The following is a 21832-nucleotide window of genomic DNA, read 5'->3' as shown; positions in this document are numbered from 1 at the left end:
ATTTACCTCAATATGTCAATATACAGATTTACTACAGCAGGGAAGAGAGCACATTGTGTCAAAAAAGGATAGGATGCATGGCCTTGTATTGTGTTGGTGTGAACATACAGCTTGCATTGGGATTGGTCCTGCTGTGTCATTCTGTATTTTGCTCAGCGTTAAGGTGCACATATTTTGTAAACAGTTATTCTCTTAGCAGTAGTCTCAGTTGATAAGCTCATTTCTGAATTTCACGCTGAAAAAGAGTTTTCCAGCCCAGGCGGCTACATGGTCAGCTCTGAACTGCTGACTCACCGTGTATTATTGGTGTTGTTTACAGCTAAAAGTGGACTTAAAATAGCTGACACAGCAGTGGAAATGATTTTCATGTGATGATGTGCTGTACATCAATTACATCAGCGTCTTTCCTGCTGGCTGATCAGTCAGCATTATTATCTGGAATAAGTAATGTTTTTTTCAATCCATATATAGAGGTTACGGTCCAGCTGTTTTTTGTATTGCCCCTGTATCTCCTTATCACATGCACATGGAAGTCATGTGACCGGCTGCTTGCACATAAGGACACAAAGTGATGTAATATTAAGGCCACCTTACGCACGCACACACACACACACACACACACACACACACACACACACACACACACACACACACACACACACACACACACACACACACACACACACACACACACACAATAGCCTTATATTTAAAGATGATTCATGCGATATCTTCCACTTGTTTGTTTAATGTTTGTTTTTTGTGAAACAGTGAAAAACTTCATGAAGAAACTTCAGAACAATTTTAAGGTCCATTTAAAACATATGTATGTTATGCCTTGTAGAAATGTTTTTAGTTTTTTCGTTGTTAGGTTGAGACTGAATGGACCATATGACCTTGCTTTCTGGAAAGGTGCTCTCATCTACAAATATAAGTGCATTACTACCAAAGGACAGGGGTTTTCACAAACTCAGATTTATAAAGCAGACACAATGACCTGTTAACAAGTGCTAAAGAAATGTGTCTGTACTACACACAGTAAAAGTCTTCTCTAACCATCATGCCTTGCTTCTTCCCTGGATGTCCCAGGATAAGCCACACAAGGTTTTATGCGGCCCAACCTGCTGCTCCACGTGCACCGGCGCTGCATGTGTATCCCCAGCTCAGCTGTGAGCTCCACTGGGACTGTGTGCAATGTGCCATGGACGAACCCCGGCGCTTAAACACTGTAATCAGAGCCAGAGCAGGATATTGGCTAAATTACACATGAAAGCAGGGACATTTGAAGGAAGCTTGAGCACTAAATATTATGATAAATTACGACCTAATGCGAGAAGTTAAGCCACAGCTAAACAAGAATAATACAGGCTTGCACGCAGCACGGAGATTTTTTTTTTTATTGCACTTTTATATTTGAAAAACACACATGTTAAATGAATCTATAAACATTTTACAAAACACTTCAAGTTTAATTTTGTTTATTTTCTTGAGGTATAACTGTGCCACATTAACTTATTCTGCAGAGAGAGGTTTCCAGACAGACAGAACTGTACACCTGATCTAGTGTTCATTATTGGATTAGCAACAAGCAACAAATAAAAGAAGAATAATCGAATCAATCATATGTATTAAGAGTCTACCAGATAATAAAAAAGATATGCTCATACGCACTGTGTGGATGTAGATGAGATTTGCTTGGCAGTGGCCTGATATTCCTACAACTGTGACATTTTTGATCATTTTAATTCAAATACTATGTATACTACATATATGTTTTCCATATGTTCTCAGAGGAGTGCTGGAAAAAAACAATACAGACAAAAGAATATCTCATGTGAAGTAACTATAACTTTTGTTTTTATTGTTATTTCATTCATAACGAGAGGCTGATTTAAGGCTTTTAAGGATGTCCTGTCTATGATGGCTTATTAGTAATATACATTTGAATATCCTATAAATTAAAATCTCTACAAACATATGTCTGTGCCTTTTTTCCTACCACAAATCTCTGCAAATAATCTGTTTATGATTTGGATTTATAATTTGAAATCTTGGATTTAATGGGATAGTTGGATGATTTATGGAAATGCAGTTATTGGTTCTCTTGCAGAGATTAAGATACAAAGTTGGATGTCACGCTCAGCACAAACTTAGCACAAATACTGTAAACAAGGTAAAACAGCTCGCCTGGTTCCGTTTTAAGGTAACAAAATCCCCTGTTACTGTCATGTTTACACTTCTTTTGTGGATTTGAAAACAAGATACAAAAGTTTGTGACTGATCTCAAGAGGCCCTGATATGCTGATGTTGGCTACCTGTTTCCCCCATTTTACAGTCTTTATGCTAAGCTATCTTCATATTGAACACACAGACATGCGAGGGATATCAATCTTCTCATTAAAGTCTTGGCAAAATATAAGCTTATTTCCCAACTTCCTGAACTAGCTCATCTGTTCATCAATGGGAAGAGGCAGATGGAGATAACATACTCCCTTGCACATTGTGCATTAGATTTGCGTATCATCCACACCTCTCTCATCCTCATTAGAAGTTGGCAAGCGCACCCCCCCCCCCCCCACCCCTCACTCCACCATGTCCCATCACCAACCATCCCCCACATACCATGCACCTTCACCCCTCCCCACCCCCACCCCACTCCTCCCAAACCCCTCTAAGTGGATACCCCACAGGAAGGGCTTCTCCAGGGGGGAAATGGGTCCCAGATGTCTGCCTTTGTGCCACTACAGGCTCCTCGGGAGGGATGGAGCCATGGACGGGTGGCTGTGGGGTGGAGGAGGGTGCGTGGTGCAGTGTGCAAACATCAATAACGGCAGCCATGAGGGTGAAGAAACTCCTGGGGTGAAGGTGAGGAGGAATTTAATGATTAGTTCCTTTTGTCGAGCCAGCATGGATTTCCAAACACATCATTTATGATTGGTCACACTGCCGCGCTCCTACCAGCTGAGCACGTCACCAGTGCTACGACCTTTTGGTGTATGACGGTAATTGAATTGACTGCATTACGAACTTAAAGAAACTGTTTTCCTTTTTTTTCCCTTGGAAAACTTCAAAAGTTTCAACATGGCCGCCCCTCAGTGCAGTATTTCAGTCAGGAGCAAACCATATGTTGTAGAGACAGAAACAGACAATACATCCCTCTTCTTTGATATCCAAACCCCCATGTGTGTGTGCGTGTGCCTGTAAGCTCATATATATATAGATATATTGATATGTGCATGATCTATTTTCAGCTCCAGAAAGGGTTAATTACGACCCCCATGGAAATAAAACAAAGGACGAGAGCATGGCCTGAGTGTTTAGTGAAACATTATGTCAAGACTCTGACAAGGAAATGAAATGTGCAACATCAATCAGCCTATGAGGACAGAGATCAAACGAGCCTCCACACTCCTGCATCTGGTTCTGTTTGGACAGCCTCACTTTTTTCCCCCTTCTCTCTTTGCCTTTCTTCTCCTTTTCTTTTCCCCTTTTCTTATTCTTCTTCCATTCTCTCTCTTTCTTTCCCCTTCTGTTCTTCAACGTGCCACGACATTCCTGTAGGCCTACTCGCTTTGTTAGCTCATTTTTTCCATGATGGTGGCACGGAGCCACGGTTTCGCAAAAAGGTAAGCGGCAGCTCCCGAGATTAGCCCGGAAAACAGTGACTTTGCTGTCCCTCCACTGTCTCCACCGGAGCTCTCAATGAGACTTATTTCTAAAACCAGCTAATCCTGGAGATGACTCGGCCTGTTATGTAAATACAATCTCATAAAATCCACTGTCTCTGTCCATGGCCTTGCTTTGATGGCCAGATGAGTTTTTTTTTTTTTTTTTAAAGTTAATTGAACCCAACTGGGATCGAGCTACTTTCCGTTGAAACGTCCCTCTCTGACTGAAATGTAAACCAGTGCAATCACGAGGCTCATCAAAAATCTTCTGAACTGCTCTCCGCACACGCGGTCCTTCAAATTCCGCGGCAATCACACCCAAATTGTTGGCTAGGAGCTGTCAAGCAGCGTGTCATGAATGAAATGAGGCTTAGTTACAACCCAGGAAACTTTTGTTAGTAAATAATACAGGTTTCTGAATGCCATGTCTAGACGGCGACTGAATTTAAATCAGTATTGGAAACATCAAAGATGCACTCTTGTTTGGAGGTGATGACATGTAAATGCTACCATTAGGTATGCTGTCATCAAAAAGTACAAAGTTTCCGCAGCGTAGAGTGCAGAAAGCTCCCCACAACATTTCCCTGCGGTGATGCACACATGAGTCACTGGAGTTGTGACGCATGAAGGTATAAACTGATACAATGTTGGGAAACTGATCGGGATTCAAAGTTAGATAAGTAATTCTGTTTAAAATTGTAGGTTGTCCCACGCAGATTGCTCAAACACGAATGAGAAACATGTCTCGTCATCATCCCAAGAAGACCTCTCTGCTGTGTCATGACTGGCAACGCGTAGCAAATGTGTTTAAGTGGGTGCAGACCCAGATGGGTTCGCGGTTTGGAGGTAGAACATGTGTTGGCTTTGCCTCGGGGCCGTGGATGGCACAATTAGGTGCTCCCTCACCTCTGCAGACCGAGGTCACAGGGCCACTGAGGTCAGGGGTTATTTAGGGTCCTGTCTGTGCTGCTTTCCCAACCCAAGGTGGATGACAGGCAGCAGCTGACGTCATAGTTTTAACCCAATCACTCGTTTCCCGTTCTCGGGTTAGAGAACGGCTCTATAGAGAGTTGCTCAGTGTATCAGTATTTACGTACACATGATATTTCAGGAAAAAAGCTCATCTTGTGAAATGATTTCCAGGATGTGTTCTTGCACAACTTCACATTTTCTCTCACCAAAGCTGCTGTGGCCAAACAAATTCATGAAAATAATTGTTTTGTTGCTCTGCAGGACTTTACAGTTTGTCATGGTCAAATGTATAATTTGTACCATTTATAAACAACAGGTCTACATCATAAAGCACTTTAACCTGCAAATCCTCCTTGAGCCTTTTAATTGGCAGTATTTTCGATGACTCCGTCCAGCAGGTTTAACAGATTTGTTTTTATAGTGTCTGGTTATCAGCATGGTAAAAACCGTAGCAGTGTAAACATATAATTCGTAAAGGAAAAATTAAAAAATGTTTAGCACAACATTAATACACATGATTTATTGCTTTGAGTTACAAAACATAAAGCTGTTGTTTGTGTTCATAAAAATACTCAATGTAAATGTTGTATACAAAAGTTTACACTGCTGATTGTCAGAAATAAAACATTTAGATTTATTTTTTTCCTAACGAGTTGATGAATGAGAATGCCGACATCAGAGCATGTGGACTGACGCTCCAGCCCCAAATCTGGAACCCATAAAGCCTCAGACATCCCTGCAACATTAGACACAGCGCTTCTTATTGGCTGAGAGCTCCACTTACCCCCTTCCTCTATCGCCCGCCCAGCACACACACACTTCCTGCTTCTCTGCCTGGCTAATGCCGGACCACGCCCTCTGGAAGTCCTCTCAGCCAAACAGAACTGCCCGCAGGCCTCGAGTTAACGCTTGGGTATAAAAGAGGCGGAGGTGGACCTGCCTGTCAGATGGTTTGTTGTTGTTCTGTCTGCCAGGTTGAGAGGGGAATGTGAAAGTGAGATATTTAACAAGGTAACCAGGAAACAGGACAGCCAGAGCGACGTCCAATCCGATGGAGCTTCAGAAGCCGTAACTTTCCCTAACGAGAGAGAAGACTTTTGTTACACACACTTTCCAAGTCCAGGTTTGAGAGAAGCATCACAGCTTCTTGTCTTTGCAGTGGAAGCTGAGAGGCTGTTTGTGGACAGTACAATGAGAGAAGAGGTGTCCTGCACTAACTCCCCTGAAGGAGGTCTGGGGGCCAGCGAGGAGGAATTGGAGAGAGGATCGAAGAAGAATCACCAAGGAGGAAATCGAAAGCGTACGCCTTTCCCCAAGAAGGACAGCATGGGTCAGACAGAGGAGAGCAGCACCGGCAGTCCCACCAGCCTGCTGCCGTCAGGCCCCAAGAAGGTGAAGAAAAGCCCAACGACAGTGGTGTCGTTGGCCCCCACGCCGCTGGGGCCCAGACTCGATCAGCCCTTTGAGGACCTCCACACTCAGCGTGTTATCGCAAATGTGCGGGAGCGTCAACGCACTCAGTCCCTGAACGACGCCTTCTCATCTCTACGCAAAATCATCCCCACACTACCTTCGGACAAGCTGAGCAAGATCCAGATCCTGAAGCTGGCCTCGCGATACATCGACTTCCTGTACCAGGTGCTGCAGAGCGACGAGATGGACGCCAAGCTGGCCAGCTGCAACTACCTGGCCCACGAAAGACTGAGCTACGCCTTCTCCGTCTGGAGAATGGAGGGGGCCTGGGCCATGTCCGCAAGCCACTAGGATCCCATCGAACTTCTCTCCTAAACCCTCTCGTGTCCACATCTCCACCCCACTGCCCGTGTCTGTGTTTGCACCCACTTCCTGACCTCTGAACCTCTGAATTCTTCCCCTCTTGGTCTGATCTTAACCTTTTCATCTCAAACCTCCCTATACATTCCTGCTACATCTATGTGATCCATGATGGTTCACTTCATCTGTATAGACAGAGTTGGATCTTTAAACCCTCTCAGTTCACCCTGTTCCCCTCCACTGTTTCCACTGCTCTCCCTTGTCTGTCTTACAGTTTAATCCAGTGCAACAAGACGCTCCACTGCAGCCCCCCAGGTATGGACAACATCTGCAAACACACACTCACACAGACTGCATGAACACACACACAAATCCTACAAACATGCACTTTTGTACACTCAGTTCTGTTTCGCCATGTCATGAGCACAATTTGTAGATTATTCAATGTTCGTAATTGTCTTGTTTCAGAATATTATTTGTAGCTTTCAACAAAAAATACAGCAAATGCACTTTTAAAAAGAAGCAGACAGGATTACAAAAAAAAAAATCTGTGCTGGTCAAGATCTCTTTAAGTATTCTGTTCAAACTAACGCAATCATAAAACATTTCCCTAAATGTATAAATCTGTCCTACACGTAGAATGTAAAAATGGATCACAGATATTTTCAGACTAAACAACTTAAAGCAAGGTTGATCTGTAAAGCTCCTTTAAAACTGGACATTAACTGAGATGTTTACAAATCATCGTAACGATCACAAGAGAATTTAAACTCATTTTAAACGTAGTTAAAATAACTAAATATCTACACATCAAAGCAATATGAGGGTGCCTCTGTTTACATTCAGTACTTATCGGTTTGGATATTTAAATTTGTGAGTTTTGTGCAACCAGGGGAAAAAATATAAAATCTACCTCGTAAAAACACATATATACAAAACGTGTTTTCCGAGGTATAATAGATTTGTAAAAAAAACACATTTACAGTTTTATAATATTACAAATGATGTTTCTAATTCTGATGTTTCAATGTTATGTTTTAGTCACACGAGAATATTATAATATAAAGTAAAAGATCACTGATCCTAAAACTCATTATTTCTCTCTTTTTCTTTTTTTTCTTACGGGTTTTCTTAGAATTTAAAATGCTGATATTTAGTTGCTTCTCGTTACATTAAAAGTGACTTAGTTAATAAATGGTACGTGACTTAGATAACATAAAGGATCAAATCAAAACAAATATGTTTGTTCTGTGTTGGTTTGTGCAAATTATTCTGCCATTTTGGGTGCAACTCTTGCAAAAAGAGATGTTGCTGTCAAAGAAAATCTTCCAGTCAAGTAAAAGTCCTTCAAAAATATATTTGGCAACATTTAAAATACGGTTGCAAATGATGTGTTCATTTTCTCCAAGTAATTGGAAAATGTCAAAATTATCAACAAATGAAATACAATGCAAATAATTATTTTATGTTTGTAAATGGTAATGAAATAAATATCTATAAATCCCGTACAAACAAATGCATTGTGTAGACCCTTAAAATCATTGCCATGATTAAAATAGCTAACATAGTCAAATATAATGGAAGGTTGTTGCAATGCATTTTTAAGCACTCTAGTTGTTTCACTTCATTGACTAAACTAACTAAATAGCACATTATCATCATAGCAATCTAAACTCTGCAGCGTTTGACAGACCTCTGATGTATTTAAGACAAATGTTTTCCTCCAGAATCTGAAGGATCAACTTCACACAGGGTCTGTTTTTTTTCAACCATTTTAACAGACACCAGATTCCTGCACAGGTACAGCATGAAAGGAAGGAGAGAAAGGGAGAGTGGGGAGAAATAAGTGGAGGCACATCTCCCTCTCTCCCTCTCTCCCTGCAGCCTTGCCCTCTCTCCTTAGGATCTTGTATCGTGCAATCAGGCCCCGCCGGGGCCCAGACAAGCAGGAACCTTTAGATTGGAAACAGTTGTGAGGTATTAGGAAGGTGTGTGTACCAAGGTTAGGGTCAGTGTGTGTGTGTGTGTGTGTGTGTGTGTGTGTGTGGTGTGTGTGTGTGTGTGTGTGTGTGTGTGTGTGTGTGTGTGTGTGTGTGTGTGTGGTGGGTGTGTGTGTTGTGTGTTGTTGTGTTGTGTGTGTGTCAGCACATGTACATGTGTAACGATGTGTGTGTTTGTAGTGCACTTTAACTACCTGTGCAGTGTGTGTGTGCATGCGTGTGTGTGTGTGTGTGTGTGTGTGTGTGTGTGTGTGTGTGTGTGTGTGTGTGTGTGTGTGTGTGTGTGTGTGTGTGTGTGTGTGTGTGTGTGTGTGTGTGTGTGTGTGTGTGTGTGTGTGTGTGTGTGTGTGTATGTGAAAACATCTGCAGGTTGGTAAACAGGAATACGCTTGCAGATGTTGTTTAGGGGATTTTAATCTCTAAAACACTCCAGGTTTTAGTTTTACGAGAACCACAGTTTAAGTTTTGGAAAAAAAGGAAGCCAGGAAGAATGACAGCATACAAGATAAGCACTTAATTGAAAAAAGAGAAAAGGTGCAGAAATGTGACCAAGTGCAGAGACCTCCATGTCATCAGATAGATGATGTAAACTCAAAGTAAACTTTAGTACACTTTATTCACTGTGCAAGAATCACAAATAATCCTTCAAGTACTAACACACAGGCTACATACAACCTATATACATTACACTGTCCAGACAGACACACACACACATGCGCGCGCAGCCTCCGGCCATGTGCACACTGCAGGTGTTCCACTCGCGTTATTATTAAACCTCTAGTGGCCTCAGCAGCAGACGTCCAGGGCTCCACTCAGTGCTGTGGATGGAATGCCAAGGCCTCTGCACGTGGTAGCTGAGTGTGTCCTTGAACACAACGCGGTAGTCATTACCTACCACTTTGCCGGCTCTGCCTGTTATCATCAGCTCTGCAGGGGCCGCCGCAGAAAGTGCTACAAATGTAAGGCCTGAAACTGACCTGAACGTCTAAGTTTAGGAAAGACGATGAGGTTAGAAAGAGTCCAAGAAACATCAAAGGTGTGTGTGCATGATGCATGTCATTTAAAACAGTGTGTACACATGCGTTAAATTACATATCACTCCATTATTTGAAAACCCACAGAAGGTCCGATATATCAAGGGTGTCATCAAAATATTAGATGCAGACTCTTTTAAGTTTTCTGAAAAATCTTAATCCACATCTCCTCTACAGAATGGCAGATGGTTTTCAGGGAGCGGACAAAAATAAAAGGAATAACTGACAATATATTGCGGTTAAAAAGCGTTTAGCAGTTTCATTAAGTGTAAGAAGAAGTGATCAGAGGCTGTATTTTTTGCAGCATTTTGTTTTAACAGTGTTTCTGTAATTTATTCATCTAAAGCAGGGGTTCTCAAAGTTTTGATGAGTGAGGGCCAATTTAGGTACCCAATATTGGATTGAGGGCCGCCCAAGAAAAAACGGAACACAAAATAATTCCAAAACAAATCCTTTGTTTATTGTACTAACCAATTATACATACAGTATACATTAAGAACTTGCAGAGGACACAAAGTTGGGTTATCTACAGACAGTGACTAGCTAAAATCGCTAGCTAACTCCCGTTTCTGATTCTGATAACTTACAACAGATTTTCCGCTTAACCGCAACTCGCGAGATGCCTAGTTGCCATGCAACCAGTAGTCTAGCAAACTTTCCACAAGCTGTCATTCATAATTTAGGAATGACAACCCAGGGGGCGCAGTTTTACCATTCTTAAATTCCATTCTAATTCTTACTAGATACGAACCATGGAGGATTAAAATATAACGCATGCATTTCAGCGTGTCACATTAATTATTGCGGGCCGCCAGAAACATTTCCGAGGGCCGCCATTGGCCCGCGGGCCGCACTTTGAGAACCCCTGATCTAAAGTATTCTTCCACTAAGAAAAAAAACTAGAAAGTTGTTTATATTCCATCTTAGACTCACTGAATATTCAAGTATTTCTAATATTTTGTTGTAATTTTTACTGGCAGAGATCCTTTTTCCTTGATAGCCTATCGCCTATAGCCTATAGCATACCAACCCAGTCTCATGGCATTTCGTGTTCACCAACTAATCTATTGATTCGTGTTCACCAACACGATTTCCCCCTTGTTTTCGTGTTGCACAGCACGATTTTAAAAGCAATGTATTTCTACTGGTAATGTGTTTCGTGCCTGCAGCACGTCTTTTTCTCCGGTTGGGTCGTGGAAGACCGGAAGCTGTGTGGTTCATAAAAACATGTTCTTACTCAATATCAAGCCACAATTATTGCTTTTATTTTAAATCGTATAATTTCGGACTTTTGTTGCCGTCTGTGAGGAAAATAAATGGGGCTCAGAGCCTCAGAATACTGAAATCTGTATTTTTAAATCTTTTTTTCCTTCTAATTTGTTATTCTTTTCAAAATAACACACTGTTGTTTACTCACCAATAACACACAATTATCCTTGCTTTTATTTATTGGTTTAATTCCATAATCTCTGGCTTTTTTGGCGTCCGTCAGGAACTGAATTTCAAAATATAAATAACCGGAAACAGACGTAGGCATTTCGAGCGATTACCCAAGATCCTCAGCTATGGTTTAAGCTCGCTGATTGGATGTTTTTGCTGCAATGCATGCTGGGATTTGGTGTTTATATTATATGAAATCCGGAAAACATTTTAAAATAATAAAATAATACTTAATTCCGAGTGCTCTTGCTTTTGTCTTTGAAAGTCATCACATAACGGCATTGTAATACACGGTTCGGCTGCATTACATATTACAGATCTGCCGTAGTTCTTTATTTATAGAGCCCTGATGAGAAGACCTTTGGAAAAACTGAAGAAATGCCGCCGAAACTGAATACTTGACGTGGATCATAAATATATCAACAATTAAACAACATCTTCAATTTCTCTTCACACAATACGTCTCCTTGCAGTATCAACACTAATTCGGCTGACTTTTACATTTGATCTAATTCATAGATAGGTTATATTTACACCATAACGGTGCACAGCTGATATAGAAGGACTTGTAGTTTTTAAAGATATTACTGATTTTCTTTGAATATAAGAATGTAAATACTGAGTCTGAAATAGTATAGCAATATGCTGTAAAATTATGTGAAAACATGAATAAAACTACACATCTTCAGATGTTGTACATACATAAGTGTCCTACACTAATAATACAAAGTTATTATGGCTGTGTGTACCTAGTGGTTAAAGCACGTTATTGAATTATTGTTTTTATGTGTTATATTTGATTAAAAAAATATTAAGAGTACATACTTTCATAGGGGGAAAGTAGAAGGTTTGTGATAGAAATATAGAAGATAAAAAATCAAGAAGATACTGTAAGTCATCTCTACAATGAAACAGTTTAGTGCAGGATGTACAAAGATATTAATAGGAGGAGGTGCAAAACAGAAAAAAGAATTAACCTTTATTTAAACATTAAATAACAGATTAAGGTCTTCTTTTAAATAAGAAAAAAACGTTGGGGGTATCTATCTACAGATAAATATTAAGCCTAACAAAGTACCTAACGTCTAATATATTGCTTTCCTGCAATGTTAACTATGTTGAAGCACTTATTTTAACTGATATTATACATATGAATTATACTCTTATGTATGTAGATAGAATAGGAAATGTGCAGAATATGACAGTTTAATGGTGGAGGTACACACATATTGATAGATGTCTTGTAATGCACTGTTGAGGAACCTGTCACCCAAGTGTTTCATTCATTGCATAACTACACCGTAGTTGTGTATATGATATGTCAATAAACCTTTGAAAATCTTGAAATCTTGAAAGGGATGTGCAAAATAGCCATAATATACAGTCTTTAATTAACTATTAGTACAGAATAACGAGTAATGAATATACTTTATTACTCGTTTCCATTCATGTCAATTGCAGATACATGTTTAGTCTTCTCAAGCACCAACTATCAAATATCTCTCCTGATTGTTGTCACTTGACAATCACCTTCCCTGAATTTTACTCAGGTGTAACTAAAGTCTGATTTAAGGGTTGTTTATATTTCACATCATTAATCAGAATCTGCAAAGTAACTCAAATAAATGCAGTGGAGTAAAAATACCAGGTTAACCTCTGAATTGTAGTGGAGTATAATTACAAAGTAACAATGAGCTGTCATGTGGGTATTAATGCTGCGCATTATGGACACAAGCGATTTTCACCCATTTATTAATTATATGTTTTACATTTGATAACACCAATGTGTTTAATACTGGCAACTTCTAATTGTGGGAAAAACGAAAACGTTCAGTAGAGACGTCCCATAGAACATTTTTGCGAAACACAATAGCCAGCATGTGTAGTTCTGGGGGGGGCGTTCGATTCCAGTTTTGGATAGTCTGGCGAGGTTTCGTTCCATTTCAAACAGCTGTTTGACGCTCGGCGTAACCTTGGCGCACTGCCACTCCAACATCCAATCCCAAAATTTGAAGATTAAACTGGGGATTATGGGTGGTGTAGTGTCTTCGGCCATCCTAAACTCAGAAATGTTGACCATCGCAATGATGCTCGAAATGTCCCTTATAGGCCTACGTCTGTTTCCGGTTATTTTATTTTGAAATTCAGTTCCTGACGGACGCCAAAAAAGCCCGAGATTATGGAATTAAACCAATAAATAAAAGCAAGGATAATTGTGTGTTATTGGTGAGTAAATAACAGTGTGTTATTTTGAAAAGAATAACAAATTAGAAGGAAAAAAAGATTTAAAAATACAGATTTCAGTATTCTGAGGCTCTGAGCCCCATTTATTTTCCTCACAGACGGCAACAAAAGTCCGGAATTATACGATTTAAAATAAAAGCAATAATTGTGGCTTGATATTGAGTAAGAACATGTTTTTATGAACCACACAGCTTTCGGTCTTCCACGACCCGACCGGAGAAAAATACGTGCTGCAGGCACGAAACACATTACCAGTAGAAATACATTGCTTTTAAAATCGTGCTGTGCAACACGAAAAAAAGGGGGAATTCGTGTTGGTGAACACGAATCAATAGATTAAAAATCGTGTTGGTGAACACGAAATGCCATGAGACTGGGTTGAGCATACAGACACATACACACCATCACAAATATGATCACACAGCGGACAGTTGAGTACATTTTGATGATTTGATTTTAGGACGTGTGGGTGTCTGGCTCAGAATGAGAGATGGTTCTGTTTGAGTTGGAAAAAACAATACTCTCCATTTTGTTTATACTATAATCAAAATGCCTGTCACTGCTCTTTCCTCTGCCGGAACTCCTGACTCTGCTGTGTGCATGTGTGTGAATGTGTGAGCTTTTTGTTGTACAGTTTGAACTGACCAGCTGTTGGTGCTCTGCTGTGCATATTAAATCTCTGGCTTTTACTTTGGACTGATCCACCAGATGTAAAGTCCTCTGCGGCTCGAATGCGTTTAAAAATAATGTTCATCCAAAAGTTGTGGCTTCTGATACTCTTCTTTATTTTTAGAGACTGTGAGGCGAGCGCAGGTGGGAGGTTTGTTGTTGTGTGTGTATGTGTGTGTGTGTGTGTGTGTGTGTGTGTGTGTGTGTGTGTGTGTGTGTGTGGGTGTATATGAGTGTATTTGTACTTAACTGCTGCATGCATATGTGCAGTTGCAGTTGTGTGTGTGTGGGCCTCGCTCAGACAGCTGCAGGGATAGAGAGCCATGGAGGAATGACTTCTGGTTTGACACATAGGCGACAAAGCGGCACATAACTTGAGTGAAAAATGCATCAGGGTCTGTCATCCATTGTCATTAATAAAAGTATCTTCGAATCACAGAAAAGTGCAAAATCTTGAAATAAAGAATGCCATACCAAAAAAACTCCAGAAACACATTTTAAGGGGTTTTCTTTAACAATTATATCCAGTGGATCTCTCTTGCTTATATCCAGTGCAACAATGGCGGAGTCTGCCACTACCAATGAAAACTAAAGAGAGATAAATACTAATAAAAGTAGATTATATGAATTCTTAATAAACACATTTTTTTTTCTGAATGACCTATATTTATATATTTAAATATCCTCCATGCTGTAACTTTAAAACTCAGACAATGTGAGATAAAAAGAAGAATAGAACAAATGTGAACAACAGATTAGAGGTCGCCCGGCACAAAGACGAGCTTTTGTTTGTCAATTTACACATTAGCGTGTTTATGGCATAATGAAAGTCATGTGATGGGCTGACACCCACAAACATACGTCTAACTCTGTCATGCTGACTTATTCTTCTTCTTCTCTCTGTGTGTCTTTCTTGAAGCACGGAAAGGCACACTGTAATTAGGGTGAACAGAAAATGCTCCAGATGAAATGTTTGCTTGTTAAAACAAGAGAAGTCAAAGGAGCTGTAGGGACTTTTCCGCTTTGCACGAAACCAAAGTGTTTGTTTGCTTTTACACATTTTATAACCTTAACATATCAGAGTTGTTTTTGAAACAAATATGCTTCAGACTGACACACAAGTATTAAAAGTGTTATCCTATCAATGTTCTCATCTTTGGTTTCTTATCTTTGCAGAAAACTGACAATGGAAAATCCTCGACTCTCAAAAAAGAAACATCAGAAGACAATTCCCCGGCCTTTTATCTTTCATACAACTTTTTCTCTTTCTCTGGACACGTGCTTGCCTCATGACACTGAGATGTATTCTTGATTAACTGTGTTTCTGAAACATCAATGACTCCTCATTCGAGAGTCAAGAGCTGAACATTTTTGAATGATGCAAACAAGGAGAGAAACAAACAAACTAACAAACAAACAAACAAACAAACAAACAGCTGGCCTGCGTTGACAAAGAAACAAAATGGCTGCTGGTTCGAGTGCCTTGGGTAACACCGTGATAACCATCATCCTCTTGGCATCGGATGACTCACTGCCAGACGGACATTAAGATGAGTGATGATAATGGCACAGTGATGGTTAGAGGGCGGTCACAGCCAATGAATGTTTACAGCTAAAATGCTAATAAGCTAATCGCTCTGGCTCTCGAGCCCCGTGTTGTGGGAGAAAGAGGAGCATGTGGAATCTGACGAAGATCTTCTGCTTGTTGTGCTGTAGAAACTGGATAGCTTTCTTTTTATTGTGTATGTTTTTTGAGTAAGTGTATGTTTGTGAATTTGGTGTATGCACACTGTATAACTTCAACTCTGCTCATGCATTACACTCTGCTTTAATGAAAATGCCCATGGGAAAACGTCTTAAACCACTGATCACAGTTCAGCCACTATTCTGATTATTTTCACTTTAGCGTTTGTTATATGTCGCAAAAAGTTGTTTTTAAAAAAAGCAAAAAATACTGATTCATGTAGGCTATATCTTTTTCCCGCCGCTTTAAGAAAGCTGCTTGCTAAGAGTGTTTTCATTAAATAATGCAAAAAAATTGAAAAGCAGACCGTTTCTTGTAAAGTGCGCCAAAGTGTTGATATTGTGATTTCAGCCATAACAGAAGACTCATTTGAAACCATAAGTAGTCTGATTACTGTTCTGAACATTTGTGTTTTGTATTGATTTGCATTTGCTTTTGATAATCTTTATTTTGTCAACTCCTGTGGACAATAAATATTTTCTTAATGCTGTATACGAGTGTTATATTTTGATAGTCAAAGGAATATTGCATTAGCTTTCGGCTTTCAGTCCAAAAATTCCCATAGAACAGGAAGCCGTGGTGAATTTACCGTTAAAGTGAAGCAAGTTTATATGTTTATAGGAGTAAATAAAAGCTCTTATGCAAATTAATAGAATCAACCTTTATTAAGGATTTTTTTGGAAACAAAAATAGTAGAAAAGACAAAGGCAGACAAAAAACAAAGTCAATATTTACACTTTACATAGTCAGTTAAGAATGAAACTGGCCTTTCAGTTTGTTAAGGCTACCTTCACAAAGGTTGGTCAGCATGACACTTCAAGGCACACAGGCGGACAATTTGGTCTCTAAGTACGCACAGGGTTCATTTTTTATATCAAATATAAAAATAAATCATTTGCATTAATTAAGACAAAGATAAGACATATGATATGTCAGGTCGCTGCATGATTTATTTTGTAAAACTACAAAAGCTACACTCGGACTGTCCTTCATGATATGGAGCTGTAACTCGCCGTCATCACATTTTCATAACATCAACAAAGATTCGGCAGGTTTTTGGATGCGTACACAATGCAACATAAGGAAAGGAACAACAAAATAAAACATACTGCATTTTAAATCCATAGCACCGTCTTCAATGCGTTACACATGTAAAAAGCACTTCAAAGACACAGAATCTGAATGTATAAATAGTTTTTTTTTTCAAGAAATGTGTTTATATATCCATCCTGTGCTTTTGGTGCTGTTCAACTGTTTGGATAGAAAGAAGAAAAATTCACAAACTCTTCAAAGTCTTTGAAGTTCTCTAAGCCATGCCAGTCCAGGGACGGCACATTGTTCTCATAAACTTTGGTTGCGCTTAACCTGTGTCCAATTGCACTGTGGGTATTCAACTATCTCAGTGCTATTGCTCTATCTTAACTGCTAAAATCTTATGTTTGGTCCAGGGCGCAAAAACATCCCCGCTGCTGACGGTAAACAGAACGTTGCCACGTCAATGACAAACCAAGGACATGTCATGTCCTCGTTATAAAGGAAATATAAGGAAATAAAAAAGTACAGCAGGAATGCTCATCCACAGGTAGAAACACTGGTCCACTTATCAAACATCATCAAAGTTCAGATTTTAAGACCCCTCCCATCCTGAGGGTAAGTGCACTTTAGGTTTGTCTTTGAATGATCCAAAATGTGATCAGCATCGTCGTATATACAATCATTTTCTGAGTGGTCACGCTGTACTGAGGCATCATGGGTGATTTGTGTCTTTGCAGACGTGTAAAGAATCTCCTTCTCCCCTGATATTGATATTCCAATGACGAGAGGTATTAGCTCTTCATTGTGACTAATGCCACTGTTACAAAACTACAATATGTCTACACTTTAAAGATGCCCTTCATCAAAGGCTGCTTTTATCTGCCGAGGAGCCTCACCAATAACTGCAGCCGTCCACAGACTTTCTGCATGTGCTCGCCCGACAGGCCAAGAAAGAAAGAAAAAAACGATTTAAGAAAATATTCAGACATACAAAACAATATGAAACACATGTATGTCGGACTTTACTGTAGCTTCTTACTGGATTCTTAAACATCTCCGGCTGATATTTGCAGAAATGTGTGCCGAAGGTCAAATGAGTGAATATTCAAAAACATAAAACATGAACAAACAAGACGTTTGATTGTCAACATGGCCGATCTTTCACATTCCAGAACGGCGCAGTGCAAAGCGATCAAAAGATCTTTTTCCTTCATTGGACCTTTGTCACGGTCGGACAAATGACATCATCATAGTGGGACGCGGAGGATGTGTCTGGTCTCCGTCACCGGCACGTCCTGCGGGGATGACTCCTTCTGCTCAGAGTGATTGGCTCCACTAAGCCAGGGTGACCTTTGACCCCACCTTCAAGGTTACAACAGTTCTTGTGGGAGTCATTTACAAGGTGAAGTCGCAGAGCTGTGCTTTGTCAGAAGTGAGTTGTCAGCTCCTGATGCTTCAGGAGAGAGCAGATCCTTCATTATTCCGCCTCTCGTTGTCTTTCTTTCTTAACTTTTTCTCAGATCAGTAACCAACGCTCCCTTCAGGACGTAGAGGCGTCATGAGAGAGTATGAATGTTGCACAGGTGGATGTTGTATCTCAGTGTGTGTTTGAAGGTCTGCAGGTGGAAGAGTGTTTGGGAGGCGATGAATACAGTGGAGGACATCTGCTTCCAGTGATAGTCCAAATGCTGTGGGTTTGTGTGTGTGTGTGTGTGAGAGAGACTTGGTCAAAGGCAGCTGTCAGTAGACTCTTTCCTCAGAGAGAATCACCTTTTTCTGTCCGTTTTTCTTCCATTTCCCTTAATGAACGAGAGGAGAAGAAAGACTGTGAGATACACGAAGTTCAGTACTGTGATGTTGCTAAAGCAGAACATATTGGATATGTCCTCCCTACTTGTCAGGGGAAACTCCCATTGACAGTGAGGCGATGGCGCTGACGGCCTCGCTGTCCGAGTCTCGCCTCAGCCTCCGTCTCTGCGCCTGCAGGTAGGACAGGTCCACCGCCGAGTCCTTCACACTGTGCCAGTACTCACCTGCAGGAAGCAAGGGGAGAGAACAGAGGGAGAGGAGGAGAAGAGAAAGATTAATGGCCTTGGTATTCCAGTGTTGTTTTCATTGAGACTTGTTCCTTGAGGGAAAGTGCCTGCACTGCATTAATAAAAAAGCAGTTCTTGGTGTTTGATCCACCAGTTGTAGCGGTTTGATCTGAATATAAGCATTGCCTGTCACATAAACAGCCTCTGGTCTAAATATCCTTGTTGATAGTTTCAGAAACTCAAATGCAATCCGTTCTCTCAGGGTCTCCAGGCTCCTGTGACACACAGTTAAATCAATCAGTGTTTTCAAATGTGTTCATCTATGAGTGTGTGTGTGTGTGTGTGTGTGTGTGTGTGTGTGTGTGTGTGTGTGTGTGTGTGTGTGTGTGTGTGTGTGTGTGTGTGTGTGTGTGTGTGTGTTCTGGCTATGCATGGAAATAACATATATTTCACCCCAGGCCTAAATTATGGACTTAACATTCTTGCGGCTTTGCAAATATTTTTAATTAATCTAATTTGGTTGGGATAACATTTGTGTGCAATCAGGAGGGGATGTTGCGAAGGTCGTGTGCCAGAGAAGTGTTTGAAGATAATTGGAGCCATGGCGGTCGTGTGTGTGTGTGTGTGTGTGTGTGTGTGTGTGTGTGTGTGTGTGTGTGTGTGTGTGTGTGTGTGTGTGTGTGTGTGTGTGTGTGTGTGTGTGTGTGTGTGTGTGGGACGGCTGGAGGGAGGGATGGGAGACAGGGAGGTTAAGGAGGAGAGGTGTCCGGAGAGCAGGAGGGATATGCAGAGAGGAGTATGGAAATGTATACAAAATTTGATCTTAAACAAGAAAAGTGGATTGAGAATTAAAAAAGTGTTTTTTTACGCTGAAGGTGTGTGATGTCAAATAAAACAAAAGTAGCAGAATCAAGATTGGTAGCAGAAGGTTCATTTAAAAAATAAATGTTTTTCAGAAGATTCAAGGAATTTGTCTGTCCGTGCAGTGCCTGCTGCGAGTAATATCACATATGATTTTGGTTTTAAGGTGGTGTCGTGCATCAGGTGGAAACACAAGTGAAAATCATTTTCTTAAAACGTGAGGGGCATTCCTGCCAGCCAATCTGCACGTGCAACATGTTATTCCATATAGTGCCCAGCAGCCCGCTCCGAGCGTATATGGTAGCTATACTGTTCATGCTGCGAGTCTTATATTAACGTGTCAGGCCGGGTCAGGTCTGGCATTGATTTAGTGATAATTTGCAGGTAGCGGGTCGGTGCTGAGCTCTGCAGGTGAGCGGCTAGAAAGCTGCAAGACTTTTTTTTTTCACTCCACTGACCTATATGAATATAAGATGGAAAATGTGTGTGTGTTAACATGTGGCTTATTACTTTGTTAATGCACCTGAAACTCATCACTACAGAAAACACTCAAATCACTCTAGGTGTTTTTCACGGTACTATAATTCCTCTGAATACGTCCTGCTGTAGTTGCTGTTTTTTGTTGAGTTCTCACCCTGAACCTGGATGACTCTCTGCAGCGACTGGACGGCGTTCTCACAGGGCTTCTGGTCCAACACGGACTGAGACAGAGGCTCCACCTGGGAGAGGGCAGGGTCAGGGTTATAGGATGGAACATACTGTGTATCTCTACAGACACACACACATACATACTGTAGGTTAACACACACACGTCTCACCTCCATGCCCAGCAAGGCGCTGACGCAGGCTTCAGAGGCGTCACAGATGGCTTTGAGGTCATGCCCCCCCTCGAGAGCCAGGACCACTCGACCCCCGGAGAGAGACATCAGCTGACGTGTGAGGAAGCCAAAACCTGGACAACAACACACACATACACACACTTTGAGTGGTTCCTTCATTGTTTGTGAAAAGTTCTCAACATTGAGGTGATTGAGGTCGCCATCATGAGTTCTGAGCTCTTCCTGACTTATAGATACCAGTCACTTCCATTCAGGTCAATATTCATTATAAACAGATCTTTACAGATTTAGTGATTCTACATTTTATCTAAAAATAAAAGAAGAAGTTCCTGACAACAAACATTTTCTCAAATCAGTGCACAAATTAAGTCTAATTTCTGTATGAAGTTGCGCTGAAGAATTTTTGTTTCAATTAAAACATCACCAGAGGCCAACATGTGCCATCTACACTTCTATTTACCTGAAAACAGTTTTCAACTGTGAGGTGCGATTAGGCTTTATGATTTTAGAATTTGTCCTAAAATGAATTCAAACTGTCTATTAACGCAATCCTGCTTTATGTCCCTGCATTAAAAATATGGATATTATAAGGAAATGCAGGACAACTTCTAGCTCTAAACAGAAGTGAACTTAAGACCTTTTTCGATCACATCTCTACAGTTGCCCCCTTGTTTCGAAACCAAGCCCATATTCAATCACGACTATAATTTAGGTCTTAACTAAACATCTGCTAAGTTTTGTGACTGCATCTTGAACGGTTGTGACGCTTCTGCGGTGACAAAATCTGTCCGCAGAGATATAAACACATGGCAGAGTTCTGAAAACCTCCCCTGTGGTAGTTCCCGCTACAGTAGGTGTCCATGGACACACACAGAGACCCACAATGTGAAAACAATATCCACATCGCTGTCTCGGCTGGTAATAGAAAACAACAGTTCATATGAGGCAGAGGTCATTCTAAGACTTTCTCCAGAGAAATCAGAGTGTCTGCCGTTGTCTGTGTGAGAGTGTGTTGTCGGGGTTGATTGAGGCTTACACTTTGCTGTGACTTTGTAGCCTCCCAGTGACGACAAATGTCCTTCGACGGCATCAAAGCCAGCGGACACCAGCACCACATCAGGGGAGAACTCGTGGGCGATGGGCATCACCACAGCTCTGAGGGGGAACAGAGGAAACAATACACTGTCAAACAAACGCTCTATCCTACATTACGTTCATTCAAGCACTGTGGCCTGGCTGAAACAAGATAGTACATTCAAGAAATCACAGGTGTTCATAGTTTGTGCAAGAAATGCAAACTTGGAACATACTATATTGTAATGTGAGAGAGGAAGTCATTGAGGGATTAATTTAACATCAGACCAGACTGAAAAATAATAGTTATTGAAAAGAACAAACTTGGTTTCTGTTTTAAAAAACATCACAGGGTTGATTGATTTGCAACTGGAACGCTTTTACAGTGAAATCCCTTTTTTTCTGGATTGTTAACTGCAAACATTTACTTCATTGCAAACTCC

General features: G+C 40.7%; 2 protein-coding genes across 7 annotated transcripts in view; one reads left to right on the top strand and one right to left on the bottom strand.

The window, feature by feature from the left end:
- The first annotated feature begins 5596 nt into the window (after positions 1-5596).
- Positions 5597-16034, top strand: LOC117557591 (twist-related protein 2-like). Its single transcript, XM_034233478.1, has 2 exons — positions 5597-6728; positions 14977-16034. The coding sequence occupies exon 1, from the start codon at positions 5832-5834 to the stop codon at positions 6402-6404; it is 573 nt and encodes a 190-aa protein (XP_034089369.1). The 5' UTR covers positions 5597-5831; the 3' UTR covers positions 6405-6728; positions 14977-16034.
- A 156-nt stretch (positions 16035-16190) lies between these two features.
- Positions 16191-21832, bottom strand: part of LOC117557598 (histone deacetylase 7-like) — a 41704-nt gene continuing 36062 nt past the window's right edge. For all 6 annotated transcript variants that reach the window (XM_034233491.1, XM_034233489.1, XM_034233492.1 and 3 more), the window contains 5 exons: positions 21352-21470; positions 20295-20428; positions 20111-20195; positions 18474-18612; positions 16191-18378 (listed from right to left, as the gene is read on the bottom strand). In XM_034233491.1, the coding sequence (XP_034089382.1) occupies positions 18336-18378; positions 18474-18612; positions 20111-20195; positions 20295-20428; positions 21352-21470 (520 nt within the window). In that variant the 3' untranslated portion in view covers positions 16191-18335. The remainder of the gene's footprint in view (positions 18379-18473; positions 18613-20110; positions 20196-20294; positions 20429-21351; positions 21471-21832) is intronic.

This window comes from Gymnodraco acuticeps, unplaced genomic scaffold, assembly GCF_902827175.1.
Source record: "Gymnodraco acuticeps unplaced genomic scaffold, fGymAcu1.1, whole genome shotgun sequence".
NCBI classification, from domain to species: domain Eukaryota; kingdom Metazoa; phylum Chordata; class Actinopteri; order Perciformes; family Bathydraconidae; genus Gymnodraco; species Gymnodraco acuticeps.
Note: the sequence above shows the minus strand (reverse complement) of the source record. Positions and strands in the feature narration are given on the sequence as shown.

What these genes read in the sequence shown, in the direction of transcription:
- LOC117557591 (XM_034233478.1), top strand. Translation starts at nt 5,832, where the DNA reads ATGAGAGAAGAGGTGTCCTGCACTAACTCCCCTGAAGGAGGTCTGGGG.